The sequence below is a fragment of the Diadema antillarum genome, unplaced genomic scaffold (assembly GCF_040938485.1).
Source record: "Diadema antillarum isolate AM-2024a unplaced genomic scaffold, OU_Dant_1.0 scf00000110, whole genome shotgun sequence".
In the NCBI taxonomy this organism is placed as follows: domain Eukaryota; kingdom Metazoa; phylum Echinodermata; class Echinoidea; order Diadematoida; family Diadematidae; genus Diadema; species Diadema antillarum.
The window spans coordinates 534,125-551,538 of NW_027270999.1; the positions used below are offsets into that span (position 1 = coordinate 534,125).

Genomic DNA, 17,414 nt, shown 5'->3' on the forward strand with positions numbered 1-17,414 from the left:
CCATTTTTCCACTATCAATTTTGTGATCATCATCAGAGATATAGCTACAGCATAAACTACCTGTACATTCTAATCAATTGCCTTTCCTGAAAATTCCACGTTTCCACCACCTACTCATCACAATAAAAGCAAACAACGTAAATCCACGAGATTTTGACTACCGGTCGAGCAACTTGTTTTGATTAAAAACAACGTCATTGTGAGAAATCATATTTTCACTACACTTTACATTACACTTCTTTGCATATCTGCTAAAGCAGACTGACACGACTGTGCGTGACGTAACAGAATGGTTGTACGTCATGTGACTTAGAATGATAAGGTGACGCGCATCTGGTTCAAAAGTTCTATTGTCTCCAGCTCACTGTCAAAAAAATCGTGATATAGGATGGTTTACTAGGGTGATAGTGTCCTTATCTACGGGACCATGGTTCAAGTTTTTGGTATACTAATCATCTTAACAACGTCAAGACTTAGCCATAATCCCTTTACTGTGTGTGAATATCCTCATTATTTCACATCAGTATTATCATCATCACATTGAAATATTTTAATGTTAACTTGGAAATCGATAGGCCCTAACTGATTTGTAAAAGAAAAACAAAATCTACGGCCGATTCCCACTTTGGGTGTGCACTAAGATAGTGAATCATGTGACTATCTGGGAATTCCCCTGAGCTAGTAGAAATCATTTGCATGACTATTTTGCTATACTTTTGTTTCTCTGTCAGTGAGTGATATTCTGAGCCCAATGACAGCTGTTTACGGAGGTTACCATAGGCGAAGTCTCTCTTTCCATCTTTCATGATATTAATAACACTTTAAAGAGGACCATCCTCCTATTGCCCTTTATGATAATCAAGTTGGCCAGTGATTGAACAGTACTAAAGTATCCAGCTTACAAAGTTCTGCTCATGATGTGCTCCTTGAAATATAGAGGTCTCCAATCAAAGACTAACGAACCGAGTATGAAAATTGTATCGAAGCTCCATCTGGTTTCTGGCACTGTTTACGAACTTGACCTTTGACCTCAACATGACACCTGGGGCCATGGTTGCCATTCATGCAGAATCGTTCACTCGTGGGTTTCTATCTGCGTGAAATGAGAGCGGGACGCCGCTGGCTTGCCCGCCCCGTTCACCTGTACAACGGTTACCAGGAACAGCCGGGAGAGAGAGGGCGATGCTCAAGATCTGAGATCGGGTCATGGCCCGCTGGAAGTCGTATGTCATCTCCAATCTGCCATCACATACTCTTCCTTATTTTCCTTAGCCAGTCGTCGTCCCAGAATGTGCCCGTGCGGAAGTGCAGCCCACCTGTACTTTGATGGCTGACCCCAATCGCTTTACAACATTTTGCTGATTAGACCCCATTTCCTCTGCTGTTGTCGACACCTGAAGTAACTTTCCATCAGCTATCACCCTGGTGTCCCAACGGAGACCCAGCACTCTGCACATGGTTCGTGCTCGTCACGCCGTATGGCATCTCTAAAAAATAAATTGGGAGTTCATGTTTTCTTTGATCGCGGAAAGAAGCTGAGATAATCCTTTTTTTTTCTCGAAAAATGATACAATGTATTGTCTTGTCTCGAGCTTCGCCCTCCCGCTTCTGTATTGGTTTGGTTTTGGTTTCCTCATTTCAGTCTTTAGTGTACATAACGAGAAGCCGTCACATAACTAGAAGCCGTCAGGTTCAGATACCATAATATTGGCCAATCATAATGTGTGCGCATGTCCGTGCGTAGGATCGAGTGCATGGATATGGATATGGATTATGGATATGGATTACGGATATGGATATGGATATGGATATGGATATGGATATGGATATGGATATGGACATGGATATGGATACGGATATGGACATGGATATGTAATGTATATTATGGATATGGATATGGATATGGATATGGACATGGATATGGATATGGATATGGAAATTGGACATGTCAAGAGTTTCATTGTTAAGATAAATATCGACGGGAGGGGGGGGGGGGAATAAAAAGTCATCACTGTTCAAATTCACCTCTGACACCACAATACCACTGGTACCAGAGCAGAGTGGCGAAAGGGTTTTAGCTTTCTATTCATCATAGGAACATCCTGTTGATAAAATCTTTCTATTTTAACATTAACTGCAATCAAACCAAACAGATCTGTCATGACAGATGTATCTCCCGATTCTTCCGAGTCACATCTCCTAACGTTGATAGGAATAAAATCGAATGATACGAGCACGTCAGTTTCGTGGTTTGTCATTGTTCGTGGCTGGCGTTATCGCCGATCAAAAGTGCACAGGTACATTGTAATCACTTATAGTCCGGGCACCACAGCTACAGGAATCCTTTCCTTTCGCACCTGATGTCATGAACCACAGAGATATAATTCTGAGGACAAATTACTGCACTAATGTTAGAATAAAGGGTTTTGTTTTTTGTTTTTATTTGTTTTTACTCTTTTTTATTCATTTATTTATCTATCTATTTATTTATTTATTTATTTTTTTTTTGGGGGGGTATTTCTAAAGAAACCGATGAAAAGGTAATACGCTGCTTCTCACTCAGTCTACATATAGGGAAACACAAGAGGGACGAAGGCCTCTAGAAAAGAGGAAGAGAGAGGCAAGAGGCTAATAGTCAAAGTCAAAAAGAACAATGACAGCCATATTTGAAGAATCAGCACCATCATTACCTCAACCACGCTAATGACTTATACATTTTCGAACCTTCCCACAATGCATTGACATATATAAATACGTATAGGTAAGGAGGAAAGCATGACAGTAAACGAACAAACACAATAAAACAGTAACAACAGGGACAATCACAGACAACAGTTTTGAATTATTGAAAATTGACGCTCTCATAATGTATCACTTTGAGAAAGCCACTAACGCTGTTACCCAGGCTTTTGTTTTCGTATTTTTCCCCTACAGTAAGAGTGCATAGTACATGTAGCTCCGCTGCTGATGGAAAGATGACCGTGCTATGACATGTGAATGTTTATAATTCCTCAAAACGAAGTAATTATGTAATCAAATGTGGAAAAAGCCCAAGTTGTGTGTGTAGAAGAAGGTTCGTATGTTTGTTAAAGGTACTGTTTACCATTGGGAGCAATGATTTAAAAAATGTTCGAGTTATCACATTAGATGCATATGTGTAGGTCAGTTGTATCACAAAACATTCAAGCATATAAAAATTTTGAATTAAAGCCTAAAATATAAAGAGATATCACTATTTATCTCACTAAACCATAACTGTAGACGGTTTAGTCTAGACACAATTTCATTATAACTGTATTAATGATCAGTCTACATAATGCATATTTGAGTGTCATTCTCCTTTAAATAGTATGTATACATACCCGCTTTACATGGATTTGCGATGTCATCTGAAAGAACGCGTGTTGTTTCTCCGATGTAAGTCACAAGACTGAGAATGAAGCCGAGAAGACATAGCGACACCATGGATAAAATATCCATATTAGAGCCTGTCGGGAGGAGTCTAGCTCACGTCCCTTCTCGTCGCTGTACTCGCCTACCTAGAAGATACATCAAGAGGATGAGGTAAGAGAGGAAAATGAAACGTCAAAACATTGTGTGTGTGTGTGTCGTGTGTATATATATATATATATATATATATATATATATATATATATGTGTGTGTGTGTGTGTGTGTGTGTGTGTGTGGATTCAGCGAATACTCTGCTGCAGAAGCTAGTATAGGGTTCACACCCGTAAATACAATGGACTGTCCCAGACCCCTTCCCAAATTCGTACCAAAGATACCAAAATAAATGAAGAAAAAAAATAATTAAAAATCAATGATGTAGTTTGGCAAAAAACCGAATAGCTGTAGATATTGTATGAATTCCTCTACAAATTGCATTTTGGTTGGAAGATGAAAGCTTTTCTGGTGGAATTTGAAGGGACTATATTTCATTGGGTACGTGTACGGAAAATGGGTGATTTTTTGAGTGACAAGAACTCGTAGTCTGGCTTTGCGGACCCCTGGACAGAATTTGGACTGAAGAATCCACCCTGAAAATTTGATGGATGAAAGGATATATCTCACTTATCCAGGTTAGTGAAGCTGAAATACCTCATTTCTCCCAGCTATTTTACAGAATTTTTTGAAATTTGATTTTTAACACATATCCCTATGGGGAAATATTTATGGGTGTGAGCCCTATAGATGTATTTGACCTGTAGACAACACACGGACATTTCCGGGTTTAGTGATTTTCTAGATTCATTTCTTTTTTCTTGCTGTCTGTCAGTATCTATCCATATCCGTCTCTCACTCTGTCTCTGTCTCATGGCCCAAAACCTTCCTTAGATAATCAATTGCAGTAAAGCGCATATAAACACAAGGTTTAAAGGGATGGTATAGTACTGGTTGAGCTGATAATTCATCAGCTTTTAACTTTTTGAGAGATACTTAAAAATGGCTTCATGAAATATGAAAGAGCATGTTGGAAATTCCAAGAGGCATTCAAAGTTTATTTGATGAAAATCGATTTTCAAATGGCTGAGATATATAAAAAACAAAAACAAAGTCAAACAAGCTATCCTGATAAAAGGTGGGTCCCACCTTTTGTTAGGATCGCTTTGTTTTAGATATCTCGGCCATTTCAAAACCAATTTCCATCAAATAAACTTTGAATTCTTTTAAGAATTATACGCTCTTTCATATTTCATATAAGAGGCTTCTCATTATCTAAAAAATCATTAAAAAATGTTGGAAACCTGAAGCCCCATCTCATCCGAAACTGTGTACTATCCCTTTAAAGACACTGTAAGCATATATTCATTTACTAATTTCAGGGTTTTGATATGATGAAAATAAAGTAACTTCAGCATGAAATAGTGCAATTAATTTTTAGCCTATCAACCTGATTTGTGACCCTCGTACTAAGACATCCTGACCCAAAATTTCCATAGAGTATCAATGTCAGGCAATACAAAGATATGTATAATGTACTAAGTTTCATGAACATACCTCGAGCTATTTCAGAGATATGCCGGGGAAAAGAGAATTTTTAACATTTTTAGTACTTGACCATTGACCTTATGGCCCAAAACTTTCCTATGAGAATCTTAATCTGATATACATGTATACACAAGGTTTCGTGGAAATATATTTCAGTATTGCAGATATATGGGGGAAATGATGAAATTTTAGCATTAAGCGTGTGGTCCAAAAATGGCACAGCTTCGTCCTCTCATACATTCAATAATGCCAAGTTTCATTTGAATACCTCGAACGGTTAATTTACGTCGTCGACAAAATCGATTACGACAGACGAACAGACCTACGGACAACCTGACGACACTTCGTGGCAGATGTACTAAAAAAAAAAGACTTTTTTCTCATTTTCCATTATTTAGTGGTTAGATACAGAAAAAAGGTTCATTACAATGTATCGAAGAAATCAAACAATCATTCATTCAAATCAACAATTCTTTAAACTAAATTGCAAGATTTTGAATACTTAATCATACATCTTATAATTCCTTTTCAAAGTACTTTAATGTAAAGTTATCCATCACCTATCCTACTTTCTTTACTGTACTTCTCGCTATCGCTTTATTCTATTTTTTCATGCCATCAAAAACGATCTTCTTCTTTCTCTATTCCCCTCTCTTCCATATTGCATCCCGTAATCTCCCCACAGCATCACTCAACACTTGATCACCACAATATTGTGACAAAGAAATGCTCCACCGAACAAAAGACCTTTCAAGAGATCTCTCAGAAAAAAAATTCAGTATCCACCCCTCAAAGTCCTTTTCAGTCACCAGCAAAAAGACGAGGGTAGTACTACAAAACGACAGATTTGTGGTCAACAATCCGATAACATCATCATCGCCCACTTATTGCAGTTAAGAACAGACGTTGCAGCTGCAAATATTGGCAACGTTGTCTTCGTTGTATTTTTCCCCTTTCTCGGTTACAGACACTGATTCTGGCTCTGGGGAATATACCCCAAACATGTGGGTAGGTTCAGTGAATTTCGAAGTGAAGTTCGAAGGAACTTCACTTCGAAGAAAATCGGACAGTATGTTCAAAAGTTTTGGATAAATCACCTCAGGATAGGGCTTCAACAATTAGTGATGTCACAGCAGTTGAACAATGCCAAGAAAATATAAAAAAATTCCACAAATTGTATATTTTGGTGGAAAAGTACCTATTCCCTCGACTTCTTATTGACAATAAGTCAAGAGTAACACTATTCCTCATACCCTCTGAAGGAGGGACGTCAAGTGCTCTTTCATTGTGCTAAAAAATTGCATTTGATCAGTTCTATTTTTATGTTCTTCGATTAGTGTGACATTACTGTCGTGAGCTGTAGCCATCTTAAGTCATATAGTGCAATAACCACACTTCATTGACAAAAACGCGCTTTCCGATATTTCTCAAACTTCACTGGTGTGTTCTATTGACAATAATGTGTCTAACTTCACAGACTCCACATGATATATTCGGAGGTTAATGAAATAAATAGAAACAGAGGTTTTCAACGATAAAGGTTCTTTCACTCAAAAGTGGAAAGATATGATCTGTGAGTGACTTTCTACATAGTTTCAAGACAGGCAAACGCTATGTTCCAACAAAGCTCTTCTCTATGCTTTTATTTTGGTTTAGTCTACATATTGGCCCTCTCGACCAGTTTTCAACATCATATCGGCCTTCCAGCTGGCCGGAGATTTTGATCGACACACCAGAACTCTGCCTCGGTGAACAATATGCATCTCTCAGTAATGACAACGGCCTGTGATTGAGATACAATATGTCTATTTGTTCGACATTCAGGATCGCAAAGACAGCCACGAGTTCTACGTCATCCATCCCGTGCACTTCACTGAAAGCTGCAGAAAAATATCTTGGGGACATCTTCCCACATAACGTAACAGATCGTAGCATGACATCACGCATGCCCTATAACACTAATGCGGTGAGCCAATATCTTAGCCTCATTAAACGTGACAATCATGTGACATAACAAACACATGACACTGAAATATGATAGTTGAATAAAATCAAAGTCATTAAAATTAGATTGAATAAAACCAAAGACATTTCTCCTGAATCTCCAGGTGTATTTATTTAAGTAATGATGATTTTACCTTGGACTTCATTGATTAATTGCTCTACACGCAACGTAATTATGTCCAATCTCGGAATTGCCAAATGCTTCATAAGCAATGGCAGACATGATTATGTGCTTTTTGTCATGGTGATCATTATATCCTTTACGATTGTAACTGCTGAAATTATCTTTGAAGCACGGCTTGTCCATCAATCCTAGCAGATTTCATATGTACGGTGGTACAATACCAACTCTTCATTGGAGTCGTCTTGGTCCTTAACTTGGATGATTACAACCTTAGCTGGCAAAACAACATGAAATCTCTAACAAAGTAGAACCCTTCAAAGCCTCATGTACCGTAGGGCCTACTTCTTCGTATGGCCAAGGAGGTACTAGGCGAGCCTGCAGTATAGGCCTACCTCCTTGGTACGGCACAATGCGTTGGTTGATACTGTTTGCTAACTATTACCAAGGAGCTTCAAGCTATTACTAGTCACCTGGGGTGAACCACCAGGGGTCGGCATCATTCCCGTTTTCTGGAATGGGTAGGCCTATGTCGGAAAGACAATTTCACTGGAATTCGCAGGCACCCTGCTCTTTGCGAGCAGGAAGGTGAATACTCACATTCCTGTTGCAAGGAAGTCGGTATAGGACCTTATACACGAGTGAGTTGTGACTCCCTCGCACACCGGACCTTCATTTTGTGTTTTGGCCTCTTTACTACTCGAGGGAACAGTATGATTACACCATGGATCTGTGTTGCAGCTCCATGATTACTCACAACTTTGCTCAGCCGGAGTCAAGGGTACTTGAACCCGAGTCATTTGATTGCAAGGCAGACGCACTATACTAGTACCGACTGAGCCACCTCACTGGCCCAGCCCAAAGAAGTACATACAGGTGCGAAATACATCCTTGCCAAGTTTAACGTAGAATCACTTGATTCCTTGTCTAGGTGTGAGGTGAGATTTGCCGTGGGATTAATTACTGCTTTAAAAGACGACTGCATGACGCATTGAACATTCTGGAATAAAAAGGTCAAGAATAATAATGGTTTCAAGATATTGTCGATATACGCTGAGACATCCGTTTGTTTGTTTGATCTTTCCATCTGAGAAGCTGATTGGATAGCCCATATTCAGCTGCCCTAGCTGATCTTCAGTGAAATCCCATTGCATGCGAGGCGGGATTACTTCACCTGGTTATGCACCCTGCTCTTTGCGATGAATGAATGAAGTGGGATCTTTTTCGAGCATGAGTTGTGAATCTCTCACACACGGGGCCTCCAGTTTATGTCCTATCCGAGGGACACCAAGGGGACGGTATGATTACGCTCAGTTTCAGACTTGGGTATCGAACCCGGGTTCTTTGGATCTGGACGCAGACGCGCTAACAACTGAGCCAAATTACCGGTTGTTTGAAGTGCAGTGAAATCTTGATACTAAATTTCATCTGTGTACCAAAAATCTGGTAGACTCATGGGGAAGCTAACATATCAAAGGCTTACACATCTTTAACAAGGTGAGTCATATTTTCTTCATGTGACCAACCTCCACAATTTCAGGAGCAAGCTGCAAGCTCGGGCTGCAAGCGAATGACAAGGGCTAAAACACTGAACTAAATGATACGTGAGACGTAAAGACAAGTAGGAGTGTTACTGTTAGCAGGAGTAAGATTACTAAGAACAAGACAAGAGCATCACATAGCGCGTTGCTTGAAGGTTGGCGGAGGTTCATATCACCCGTATCCAATCGTTATGAATCCTGCTTCATGTAGGTACACTATATGGAGAAGGCAACTTGAAATAGCACAATGGTTGTACAACATGCTGCCATTTCGACAGCACTTCAATTTCTCAGCATCGCTATTCGCTACCGAGGCGAGGAATGCAAGAATAAACATGAATTGTTGTTTCGTCTGAGAAGAATAAACTGCCAGAGCAGCTGCCCCCAAAATCCTGCTCTTCAGAGGTCAATGCTGAAAGAATCCCGACTGAACGATCAGACAGTTTCGGGTCGCATGCATCTTCCTTTAAGTTAATATTCCCATGGAATTCAAGAAGGTGGACGTAGTCTGTTCAATCCCCTCCAACCATTGCTTTGATTTCACCGATAATCAACGTCATGCTCTAAAAGGGGAAACAGTGTCGGTCGAAATTCAATGGAAATAGTGAGCATTCGCGTCAAAACAAAAAACAAACAAACAAACAAACAAAAATGTATGATCATATTTAAGAGAGTGACAGGTGCTAGTCCTATTCAACATTCTATAATGTCCCATTCCGAATGAAAGAGTGTCCCGGAGCTCCAAGCGATTGAATCAGTCTACTGTCTACTGGAGTAACTGGTCTGAAATTGAAAAAAAAAAAAAAAAAAAAAAAAATCTCAAAAAACTGCGTGACATTTCTGGTGTGGACACGGCGCAACTGGTGTAGGAACTATTAACGGACCTGTATAGACATCTACATCTTCCATCACTCTCCACCAGAGCTTGTAGGAGTTTGACCGAGGAGGGTATGACCATGGAGCTACCACCAAGCAGTTAGTAGCTCAAGGGTATGGCAGTTTCACCGGCAGACCTCACATCAGCAGGGAGATTCAACGGAGGGCAATGACCAGTGTTTTCAGGTACTGTAACTGTTTTATGAGTGATTTCGAGCTTACGGGAAAGTTGGTGATCAAATCTCACAGCAGACAAAATGCGAAAATCTCAAGAATCGCACATATCTAGAACTTTTTGACATGTTTCACTGGCATGACTGGAAACACATAGGGACGAATGAACATCAGCATAATGGGTTTCTCAAAAAATCCGGTGTACCACACAAAAAGTATTGTTGCTCATCATACTGTGGACAGGTCAGAATATAAATTGATTATGAATTTTGAATATTAGCACAGTATTACAAAATGACGAGGGGGTGATGTCACACCTTACTGTTCCCATTAGTTTGTTTAAAATCATATTTTGGTTGATAGTTTAGCAACTACACTCCTCCGCCTCAAGCTGGACACTAAAAAGAACTTAACAATTAACAGAATAAGATAATCTGTTTTTTTTTTTACAGTTCCACTAAAAAAAAAACGACAGATAAGTAAGCTACTTGTGAGGAAAGGGCATTATGATCATGATCTACACTAACCTTTGTAATTTGCGAGTAACCGAAAACTCCATGGTTTTCTTACCTTACGTCTGAATTCAAGTAGACTTCATCTCTCTCTCCTGGTGATCTGATTTACTCAAATTTTAAGGAAGTCAAGTTGAGCATGGACTGGCATATCAAATCTATGCGAGCAGAGAGGTGAGACTCACCTGGTACTGCACGGGTAAATGCACGACCTCTCTGTGCACGACAAGAGATCACATCGCTGTTCATGGGAGGCAGAATAAGACGAGGTACAGTAATTGTATTCACTTGTTCGTCACTATGTCTCTCCCTTTTCTCTCTCCCTCCACCCCTTCTAGTTCTACATGTAGTTGCCTCCTCCAATATCTTCCGATTCTTAGGTGACCAAAAGTTCTAGCTTGAGATCCCTTAATCTTCAACATTAGGTGGGATTATTTAATCTGTTAAAGGCTAGCGAAGTCAAGGCGGGATTATAAGCTTTTGTTTTGCTACGCAAAAGAGAATTAATACAAACTTTATGCAGGGAGGTGGAGTTCTCTCTTCCACCTCCCTGCTTTATGCAACAAGTTTAATACATTGTATGTTTCCTTTTTTTTTTTTTTTTTTAAAGAAGCACATGTTACAAATTTGAATGTCCAATGTTGGTTCTGGCACGGTCGACTCCTTGCTAACTGCAACTAGCTCACACACAGTCATGTTACCCGATGTCTTTTTTCACGATCATGAGTAAAGGGTAGAGTTTCTCCCCCCCCCCCCCCCCCCCCCCCCTCTCTCTCTCTCTCTCTCTCTCTCTGGTTTCTTTTCGTCTTGATGGGTTCCTAAACTCACATTCGGGCTTTGACCTGGATTTTTATACCCCGGGCTGTTGTTGTTGTGTTTTTTTTTTTCTCTGGAATGCCGCTGGTAATAGTGATGGAGAGAGCTTATGAGAAAACCGCAACAGAAATCGCGATGGCTTTTCTGGTTATAGGGTTAAGTAGCTCATCGGAAGGGGTGTGCCAGGTTCTATCATATCGTATGTGCGATCACACTGTTGAGGTGACACTGGGGTAAGACGGACAAAGACAAGTTTAAGGTGAACAATTTATAAAATGTATTGGACGTTTGAATGCCCATTCACAAATAAAAGAAGAAGAAAAAAGCATCGGAACCATTGAGCTATATTATTGCTATCCTTCCTAAACATCTTTTTTTTTCACCTGTGGCGCGGTATCTCTCGATCTGTCTGTGTGTAATTTTTCTCATCTCATTGTACTGTCGAGGTGATGATACACAACTTTGGTCATAAAGTTTTTCTCCTACATGTACTTGTAAAAAAGATTAACTTTTGAAAGTGCTCTCCGTGAGAAGATCTTCATTAGGACATAACACGGTACCATTAACCAGCGAGAAACCCGACAAAAGGCAAGGGTACTACTATACGAAAAAGGTCCTGCGAAAGGAGATGAACAATGTAGGCCTAATATACTCTCACACAGGCTAAATGACTCTGCTAGAACGCTGTGGCATGTTGATCACATTCGTATGGTTTATTTGACCTTTGAATGTATAATGACTTTGAGATTTACATACCCATTAAAATATCGTGTAGAAATGGTTTAACCTTTGCAAATTAAAGATCATTAAATTGCAAACATACTGAAAACTTTTCATTTTTTTTAAGGTAACATATTTCATCAGTATGGAAGTGCCTACACCGCTCCCCATAACACTCAAATCCGAAAATATATTGACAATTGCTTTCGATATTGCACTGTGATTTTTCACACACATTAGATCCTATTAGGTGAAAAACACGTTTCTTGCTTTGATCGTATACATTCAAACGTGAAGAGCATACCATCCACAGAGTGTTGTATGGTTTGGACTGCAGAACGAGGAAAAACAGAGCGGTTTATCCTGCCAAACATTTCCGTCTTTTCTATTTCACTCCGCTCCATCTGTGTCTCTTCTTGACTTTGTTGGCAATTAGAGGCCTTCCTGTATTACTTGCGGCTTTTCAGTCATGACCTTTTGTGGATAGGAAACATGGAGGACAGCGAAAGCCCAATAGCGAGGCAAATATTTGGGACAGAGCAAAAGTTGTAAACATTGACGAGGCAGACGTTTATTATTTGAGGAAAGGCTAACTTTTTGTGACATTGTCACTCCAGTCTACAGACTAAGATATTAATGTTCGCATCAAGTCACATAAACAGGATGTTCTTGTGAGTGTTAAAGACTTAGGAGACTACACACATAATTACAGGTGAATTCAACTCGATCATTTATGAATACAAGATAGTCCTGTATAGAGGTCCTATTAAACACGCAGCTTCACCTTTAATGGGAAGCATTACTAAATGTTAAGGTTGAAATCACACAAAAATGAATTTTCAGAAGTCGCATGCATTTATATTCAGTCACGGCGGTCAACATGTAGAAAGGCAACGAACTTAAAATGTAATAACACGTATACCACCCCTCACTTTATACCATTTCCAAAGCTATGCAAACAATCTAGAAAATATATATTGTTAACAATTCAGCAGATCTACCACACGTCCTACAAAACAATCTTTTTTTTTTAGTCATTGTGACTCTACATTGTCAAGTTATTCATATCTCGATAATCATGACTTCTTTTCAGATTTGGTTAAATGAAGAGAGGTGGTAAAGATTTGTGCGCAGGTCAAGGAGTGACTAATGACGAAATAACATCATCTCATCATCAAACTGGTGTTGTGAGTATGACCGATATTAATGTTTGGTGGGGATATTTGCTTTTGACAGATAGGGAAATGTGTTGATGCAACACTCTAATTTTCTTCTTCCGATTTCATCAAAATTTGATTGTTCTTTTGATTAATTTAATATATCATGACAGTCAAATCAAACATGGAACTTCCCTTTGAAGAAAAATGTGGATTGAGTTAAAGCAGCAGCATTAGTAGAGCACATCAGTGAAAGTTTGAGGAAAATCGGACAATTGATGCAAAAGTTATGAATTTTAGAAGTTTTGGTGTTGGAACCACTAGCTAAGAAAACTACTTGAGTTTATGACATCATGTTGTGTGGACAATATAAAGAAAATATTTAAAAAAAAATCAACATGCTTTCACTTTTCTAGCGTAATGAAAGGGCACTTCACTAATCGCTTTCAGAAAGCAGGGGGAATGATTGCTATCCTTAACATATTTTATGTCAATATCAAGTTGATGGAAGGTGTCATTTTCATAAAAAAATGAATTTTTTAAAAATTCTCTTTATATTCTCTTTATATTGTTGTCAAATCATTAACTTTTGCATCCATTGTCCGATTTTCCTCAAACTTTCACTGGTGTGTTCTACTAATGTTGCTGCCTTCATTCAATCCACATTGCTCTTTGGGTTTTGGCTTCCTTTGAAGTCCGCATGATCCGTGGATGCATTTAACACATTTCGATCAGTGGATGCCTTCAAAGTCTGCATGATCGCTCTTCAAAACTTTATCAATTTCATAAGATAGAGAAAACAGTCATTGAAGAACAGTGCAAAAAAATGATCAAAATCAGATAAGAAATAAGAAAGTTATGGCATTCTGAAATTTCTTTTTTTTCGGGGGGGGGGGGGAGGGGAATGCTTCTTGACCAGTCATGAATATTCAAATCAGCGAGTTGATGATGTAATGCTCTAACAATTTCAAATATAGAAATGGAATAAATCTCGTATTTCAGCTGTATAAATTTGAAACTTGCCTTCCAACCACCCAAAATGCCTAAAACCTGAAATACCTAAAAACAAAATTTATTTAGAATTCCATACATAAAATACATGAAAAATCGTGAAGGTAGGACATCATTAACTCGTTCATTTGGGTACCTATTTATAAGGACCGGTCAAGAAGTGTTTTCTGAAAAAAAAATCTGAAATTTCAAAATATAATATCTTCACTATTTCTTATACGATTTTTATCCTTTTTGTATCGTTCTGTAAGGACTTTTTTCCCTCTTTCTATTGCAGCTCATTATTTTTTGGGTGGATTTCCTCTTTCAGGAATGCATGATTAGTGGATGCTTTTAAAGTCTGCATAATGATCAGTGGATGGAGAAGGCGTAGTCGTGAAACCGGAGACACACCAACACCATGGCGGAACGGAGAGGAAAGTCCTTGGTAGAAAAGAGGCTTGTCATACTGTATTTATTTCAGTGCAAATTCGCTTACTAAGTACTACATGTACTTCCTTGGTCAGTCTAGAACGTTTCGCTCGTCATCATTTACAGGGCAATAAAACATCTTAAGACTGATCATATAGAGGCATTGAGCTTAAATCGTAATAAACGCGGTGTCATCAATGGTATTATTTGAGACTTCTATCCCATTTACCTCCCAAGAGATAACTCAGACAACATCAAATATCAATGATATATTGGGCGTAAGATTTAGATGATAAATAAAATGACACTTGGTATATTGCGGTAACATTTCTTTAGTCAATGTATTGGTATTGATTTCATTTCAATTTGTTTTAATTTCACTTCCATACTTGGTAGGGATAAAATCATAGTCCTGTATAGTGAGAGGAAAAAAAAAAGAAGTTGATGTAGTTTTCCCTTCCGGTTCAATGACTTGCTCATCGAATGTGGGCTTCGAAAGATTGCATGAGCTGCCAAAACAACTATGGGGTCTTAGACATTATAGAGGGGTCATTGCAACCACGTCATGCAGCTTGTTATGTGGAGAAATCGGGATATCTAATTCATCATAAAAATTATGCGCAACAGCCACAAGCATGTCCTGATAAACACGTAATATGGTAGTTTCTTTGAACAAATTTACGTCAATCCAAGCATTCGAACAAACAGAAGGATTAGTTTCATTAGACATTTGCTTTCAAGTAATATTGTAAGAAAAAAAAACACACACACACACTTATGTGGGCCTGTCACGAAATTGTCAAGGAAGAGAGGGTGGCCAAGAACGATGTGAATTCATGAGCATTTTCGCACAAGTGGAATTTGGAAGCAGACTTTTATTTCACTATATTCTGTACGACGAGTATACAGTCCTATACAACGAGGTGGAACCCCCCCCCCCCCTCCCTATCTGTGGGTGTTCACTGTTCTCCTCGGAGGTAGAGAGGTAAACATTGATCTCTGCATCCTTCAATGTCTGTGGGAAGAAGGGATCCGACATCGCTGTCATTATGATGTCCTGCATTTCCAAATACTTTCATTTAGTGGAACATCTTCCTGGCATGTCCACAGCACTATCAACATCCAACGGTTATTTTCAGAACGCTCACTTCTCTGAAAGCTTTAAAAGATATTGAATCACCGTAAGAGTTTTAGAGCCTAAAGGGATAGGAGAAAATTTTCGCATTTTGTACTCCTGTGTCTTTCCTCTTGTTTCTTTCTTTGATCTGTTTCCTTCCTCTCTCTCTCTCTCTCTCTCTCTCTATGTCTACACATATAGGCCCTCCTGCAACAGTACACTTTTGATAAACATGTAGGCCCTATAATATGCGAAGCAAAATGGTAGTAAAAAGAGGAATTAAATTCTTTATAGTTCGAGATTTTGCGGTCACAGTCATTGCTATTGTAGGAGGACAGTTAAGTTCTTTGATTAGCAAAAGAAACAGGGAGTCCCATACCACAAGACAACTTCTCAATAAGCAAATGTTTTCCAATTAAGAGTGGACTTCAGAGCACAAGAACTAAAGATTTTATAACAAGTTGGAGGATGATGTAAAAAGAAGAATAAGAAGTAAAAGAACAAGGCGGTGAAAGGAAAACACATAAAAATAAGTGTTGAGCTATGAAATAACGAGGTCAAAACGCCTGAGATTTGTAATCGTGTATCCACCCGTAACAGCTCTAGCTATTGGTTCATGTTACCACCATCACAATGCAAACTATGTTTCACACAAACCTGAAAGTGGTCTTGACGTCTTCGCTGCCTCCACAAGTGGACTTATCAAGACGAAAAACTCCAGCTCGTCAAAGGGCTGCGGACCACTGCATCTAACAAGGTCATTCAACGTTTGTTACTGGAATCTGTTAACATCATCAAATATGAGAAGGAAAATAAGTGGAACGAACGTCGACTTCAATGTTATTACTTCCTCGCATAAATCTGTGACTTCTGATCTAAGCAACGACAGACGGCCAGAAAATAACCCCGTAAGTTCCCCGGTGACGGCTGTGTGCAATCCCGCTATGACACACTAACTTCGTTTCTTCTCGTTCCTCTATGCATGCGATCACAAGCTTGGAAAAAGCTGAGCAGACACAAAAAAAGGCGATGGTTAGACCCTATTCCGTACAATCCCAGGAGCTTTGTCACTCGCTCCAAGACACTCAAGATGCAAGTGTATCCAGTCAGCTAGGGCCAATAGTGAGAGAAAGAGCTGCAGAAGAAAGAGGCTTTTCACACCTCCGCGATTGAGTTTCGATCTCTGTAACGAAAAGCCCCTCAATTGTTTCCAATCTCCGCGGCTGGAGGATCATCGGACAAAGGCAGCGGTGTGACGCAGGCACTTTTTTTATTGCGAACTTTGGGAGTGAAGTTATCAAGCCGCTTTTGTTCCTACCCACCCCTCTACAGCGTCAGATGGCTATCGCCCGTAATAACACCAGCACCGTGCGCTACCTTCCTGTGCGTAGCCTTTATTCCAGTCATAGTGTTTAACTTTTATAGAAACCACGGACCTACGCAAAATGTTTCAGGAGAAATTATATAAAACCTTAAGTACAAATTGTAATTAATGATCTCTTCACATTGCGTCATATTTGTGTTTCCGTGTCTAGATATTAACCTTGATTGTATCTTTCTTATATCTTTGCGGAAAATGGAGAAAATACAACTTGGCTTTGATTATTATCACAAATTTAGAATCCAAATTGGAACACATACTTGACAGCAGCGACCAGACAACAGACTATTGGAACACCTGCCACGCAGTACAGCTGCATAAAGACATACGGCACCCAAAATTGAATCTCCCATTATAATAAAAAAGAGGAAGAAAAAGGGGAAAAAAAAGAAAACGTGAGAATATTTTGAACTCTGATTTTTGCCCTGTGTCAGGATGATACCATGTGGTTTCTCCCTCTCTCCTCTTCTCTCTCCCTATCTCCCCCCTCTCTCCCTCTCTTCTCGATTTGTGTACGCTCCATCCATCGATTCGTGTCATCTATCTATTAATTTGTGATAATAATGACAATGCCGTGGCAACA

The 17,414-nt window shown here is 39.2% G+C and overlaps 1 protein-coding gene across 1 annotated transcript in view; it reads right to left on the bottom strand.

Annotated features, from left to right (window-relative positions):
- The window catches only part of LOC139719390 (bone morphogenetic protein 1 homolog), a 46,898-nt gene extending 30,173 nt beyond the window's left edge, over positions 1-16,725 (bottom strand). The window contains exons 1-2 of the mRNA XM_071630807.1: positions 16,108-16,725; positions 3,363-3,539 (exon numbers count right to left, since the gene is read on the bottom strand). Coding sequence (XP_071486908.1) covers positions 3,363-3,480 — 118 coding nt within the window. The 5' untranslated portion in view covers positions 3,481-3,539; positions 16,108-16,725. The remainder of the gene's footprint in view (positions 1-3,362; positions 3,540-16,107) is intronic.
- Positions 16,726-17,414: the final 689 nt, after the last annotated feature.